We start from the raw sequence: 4,602 nt of genomic DNA on the forward strand, positions 1-4,602 counted from the left end.
CAGAGGTGGGCGGACTGAGACTGCTCCTTGGAGCAGTACACCTGACTGTCCCAGCCGTTGGAGAGAGCCCAGTGCTGGTAGCCTTCGACCGGGATGATTGCGTCGTGACGCGGCTCCGGGTGCCCGCTGATCCCGGGCACCACTGACACGTCCAGGTAGCCGGGCATCGCCTGGTAGGAGCTGGCGAAGCTGGGGTAGAAGGCGAACTCCTTGGCCCTGGAGGACAGGTCGTCACCGGGCAGGGCGCCCGACGGCTCCGGGTACTTGTCGCCCGGGTGGTAGGCGCAAGGCTTCTGCTGCAGGTTCACGTTGTGCGACAGGCGGCAGCCGTAGTAGCTGCCCCCGAACGGGTAGCCGTAGCCCAGGGTAGCGCTGGACGAGGTGGGGGGCGCCGGCGGCGGGGCGCACTGGCGCGCCGCCTCCGGTGCCGGGATGTCCGTGTAGACGGCGCCCTGAGGTGCGCCCAGGGGAGCCGGCGGGCGGCCCAGCACGGGGTGGGGAAGCAGGTCGCGGCAGTGGCTGGCCGGGCAGCTGCTGCCCAGCCCGTCCATGCTGGGGGCTTTGCCGGGGCTCGCTCCGCTGCAGCCTCCCCCCGCGCCGCCACCGCCGCCGCCGCTGCCGCCTCCCCCGCCGCCGCTGCCGCTCTCCGCCGCGCTGTCCTCATAGACGTACTTAAGGCTCTCCGGCCAGCGCGGATGCAGGAGCAGCGAAGTCGTCATGACATGGTCTGCTCGAGCTTTTTAAAAACTCCACTTGCCAGAGGCAGAGAGCTAGGGAGACACCTCGCTCCCTTTTCCCCTCCCCCACCCCTCCTCCCTTTCCTCTCCACTCCTCCCCTCCTCCTCCGGGTGCTTCCACCTCCCTCCTCCGGTTCCCTCTACGCCTGCGGAGACACTTCATTGAGAAATCGGCCGGCTCCCGCCCGCCGCCCCTCGGCACCCCTCCCGCGCCCACGTGATGTGGTCAGTGCACGTGATGCTCCGGCCTGGTCTCCGGGGGTTCCCTCCCCTCGAGGTGGGGCGGGGAGAGAGGGAAGAAGTCTTTGCTGATTGGGTCTCAGAAGGAGCGAAAAGGAGGGAGCTGGGAGATTTAAAGGGACAAGGCAACGCCCCCGGCAGGCCCCTGGGAGGAAGAGGGAGGAGGGGGCGACTGAATTTGGCCGACGCAAAGGGGTCTGGGGACGCAAGAGCTGTTCCTAGGCTCCTCCCTGAGGCTTAGGATGTGTGTAGGGGAGACTGACCTTTACCCAAAAGCCGCTCGCTGTGACTGCCGATGTCTCTGGATTGGGGTTTGGGACTAAGGGTGGGGGAGAAACCAGGTTTAAAAAAAAAAAAAAGTAAACGAAGAAACTGAAAATAGGCAGGAGCGCGCGGGCAGGGCATGGAGGAGTCCTGTCTGGCCCTGGCTGACTCCCCTCCAGCTTGCGCGGCTGGAGAGGAACCGACGCCGCACAGCGAGCCTTTGATGCCGGGATTGCGTTTCTATTTCCGCCCGTCAGCCACTTTCCCCAAAGCTCCAGTCGTCTGAGACGGACTCTCTCCTCTCCTAGCCCGGCGGTCTTCCTCAAGGGGAGCAGAGAGGAGTGGGGGGACGCGATAGCCCCCAAATTCACCTATCATTGCGCGGTGGGGGAAAACGCGAAGGAATATTCTCAGTGAGAAAGAGAAAAAGAATAAAAGGAGGGAAATGGGGGGCAATAGAATAGGCTGATGTCTCAATATACAATAGAAATAAGAGTAAGATTTTTCAAAGAAAAGGGGGGAAATAGATTCGGTCTAGGAAATCGAAAAAAGCCCTGGATAAGAACAAGAGCAAGCGCTCTGGGCTCAACGTACAAAAGGAAACGTGAAGAGTGGGGAAGAGTTGGCGCTGCCCCTTGAAAGTACCCTTCCCAGGCACACCTCTCTCTCGGGTGCCCCAGGGACGACCTCAGCCCCGTGAGGCCTGTCTCTGCCCTCAGCGGCCTGGGCAGGGCGCTGCACCAAGGGGATGAGAACCGAAGGGCCAGATACAGACAAGACCAACGCAGTCCCCAGTTGGACAACCACACCCTAGCTCCACGGCTTTCTTGGGGTCATCCGTTTTTAGTGTGGAGTCCTTTTATGCGCTAAACTTCCCCCCATGTGTCAGAAAAAATTAGCACCAACTTACTGATTTTTCAAAAGCCCCCTCTTCTTCCTTCTCAGTCTCCCAACTTGTTGGGCCTCCTATGCCCAATTTGGCGCCTCAAAGGAGTCACCACTTTCCTGGGTGCATCTCTGTGAAATTGAGCCAAGTTCCCTTTTCAGCACAGGGCCTCTCTGAAGAAGAGATAATAAAGAGAGAAAAAAGAGGGTAGAGGTGCTGCGGCATCTCCAGCTTTCCTGCCTCTGACATGGGTTTTAAATACTGGCTGCTCCTGTTCAGACGGCGTGAAAGCCGTGGCCACACACTTGCCCCCAGCCAAGTCGAACCCACTGGACCCCTCCAACCCATGAGCAAATGGCCGGGTCTGCACTGAGTTCTGGCCTACGGGCTGCCTCTCTTCTCCCCGTAGGCGGAAGGTGGTGTTTGACGGTGGAGAGCGCCCTGGTGTCTGTGATTTAAGATGTCTGTTCGCTAGAAAAGTAATTCTTATCGTTGTGCTCTTCGTCCAGAAGGGTCAGCTTCGAGTTCAGAAAGGAAGCTGCAGGCCGGGCTGCTAGTCGGAGGAAAAATACAACCTAAAGAGGTTTGAAACATAATCAGGCTAGCTTGGGTGTGTGTTGAGGACAATAATGGTGGGGCGAGGAGAAATGAGCGAAGGGGAAGGTGGGGTCTTACTAGGAGCCGGTTCTTCTAGAAGACTGGCTTCCCTGCCGCCAGAGTCCAAGGTCAAGGTAAAATGAGGAGAGCTAACAAGGCCTGGTCGTGTCTAGACTGGGTCGTGTGACCTTGGCCTCCGGGTCTGCCAGCGGCCCAGCTGGTGGGGGGTGGGTATGTTTGCCGATTTCGAGCCGCGGGTCCTAGAGATGGTGCGGAGGCCTGGGCTTTTCTCTCCTGTGAGGTGTCCGGTCCACGTGGAGAAACGGGGGGTGGGGGCGGCATGGGGCCACCAGCAGGCACAAAGGATCTAAAACGCCCATCTCATTCCTGGGGCTCCCTCCCGGGTTCAGGAACGCTCCAGCCCAAGGCCAGGCGCCGTCCCCCACGGCTGGGATCGAAAGACACGTCCCCCAGCCTTTGGAGATCGGGGCAGAATGCTGGGAAGGATCTGGGTGCAGGGCGGCCCAGCAATAAATAAAATTAATAGTATGTTCTTTTCCAGGTTTATGTAAGGACATTAACTATTCCTATTGCAATGAGATATAGATTTAATTAACCCAGCAACTTTACAATTCCATTTATTAGGGGCACTAAGCTGCCAAAACTCAGCGGCAGAGGAAAGACTGGAAACCACAGTCTAGGTTCCCGAAGCGACTTGCAGGAGTGGGAAGGCAGGAGGGGAAAGTTCCCCGCAAAGGGCGCTAAAAGCGGCTGGGGAAGGGCTCACTGTTCAGAAAGATCCCTTCTCTTTCGTTCAGTTCCCCAAGACCCTCCGCGCCTGCAACCGCAGGCTCCACGGCTGGGTCGCGCCGGGGAACTGGAGGGAAGCGCCGAGGGAAAGGTCTGCGGGCAGGCGGCGGGAGGTAGAGCCTCTTTGGTTAATCAACTTTAAACCTGGGATCGCTTCTCCTCCCTACCCCGAAAAAAATGTGGCTCTCGCTGAGACACAAATAAAACCAAATGAAACACTCCAGGAGAATATGCACCACTGGAAACGTAGTAATTACATCTCCGAGGCGATCCCGCCCTAGAAAGCCGGGCGCTGAAATCTTCGGCTGGCTGCGGCGCTCACCCCCACCACGCGACCACACCTTATCCCGCCGGGCTTTGGGGATGGGGTGGGTGGTGGAGCTTGACTATGGATGAAGTTTAGAGAAAACCAAGAGAAATGAGAAGGAATACGGCTCCTCGGACTCTAGCTGAGCTGCTGGTGTGGGGGGAAAGACGGAGAATTTAATTATACCAAATGAGAATGTAAAATGGTCCCTCAACCCCGCTGGAAGCCCGGTCTCTGCTCTGGGCTCCATTTTCAAGAACAGTTGCAACAGGCAAGTTGGCCAGCTGGCAGGGGCCACTGTGCCGGTAGCTTCCTCTTGGCTACATTCAACTCTTGAAATTCTTCCTTTCAAAGGCTCTAACATATAAAGAGCCTTCTGACTGGAACTGTGTGTGTACCCGTGGGTTTGCCGACCTGTGCAGGCTGCACGTACTGTGCCAGCACATGCCCTTATGGACACAAGCTCAAATGTGCTCACGAACATACGAGTTTCTCTGCTGAAATCCTCTATATGCAAGTAAATATCACTGGCTTGTCTCTTTATCTCTCTGCATACACACTTAATGGTTGTTTACATGCTCATCCTGGCCTCTACTTACAAAGACATCCCCCCAGGAAAATACCTGGAAAATAAAGAGGTAGATATCTTTGTTTTTCTGAAGTTGAAAGATGAATTTCCTGGTCCAGTGGATTTAAGACAAAACTCAGAAGTGTAAGTTAGCAGCATTTGGAGCAAGACGGTGCAAGCTTGATGCCCACAC

The 4,602-nt window shown here is 57.0% G+C and overlaps 1 protein-coding gene across 1 annotated transcript in view; it reads right to left on the minus strand.

Moving 5' to 3' along the window:
- The window catches only part of HOXC13 (homeobox C13), a 6,609-nt gene extending 5,890 nt beyond the window's left edge, over nt 1-719 (minus strand). The window contains exon 1 of the mRNA XM_004373958.1: nt 1-719. Within this exon, the coding sequence (XP_004374015.1) occupies nt 1-719 (719 nt within the window).
- Nucleotides 720-4,602: the final 3,883 nt, after the last annotated feature.

Source organism: Trichechus manatus, unplaced genomic scaffold (genome assembly GCF_000243295.1).
Source record: "Trichechus manatus latirostris isolate Lorelei unplaced genomic scaffold, TriManLat1.0 scaffold00027, whole genome shotgun sequence".
Lineage (NCBI taxonomy): Eukaryota > Metazoa > Chordata > Mammalia > Sirenia > Trichechidae > Trichechus > Trichechus manatus.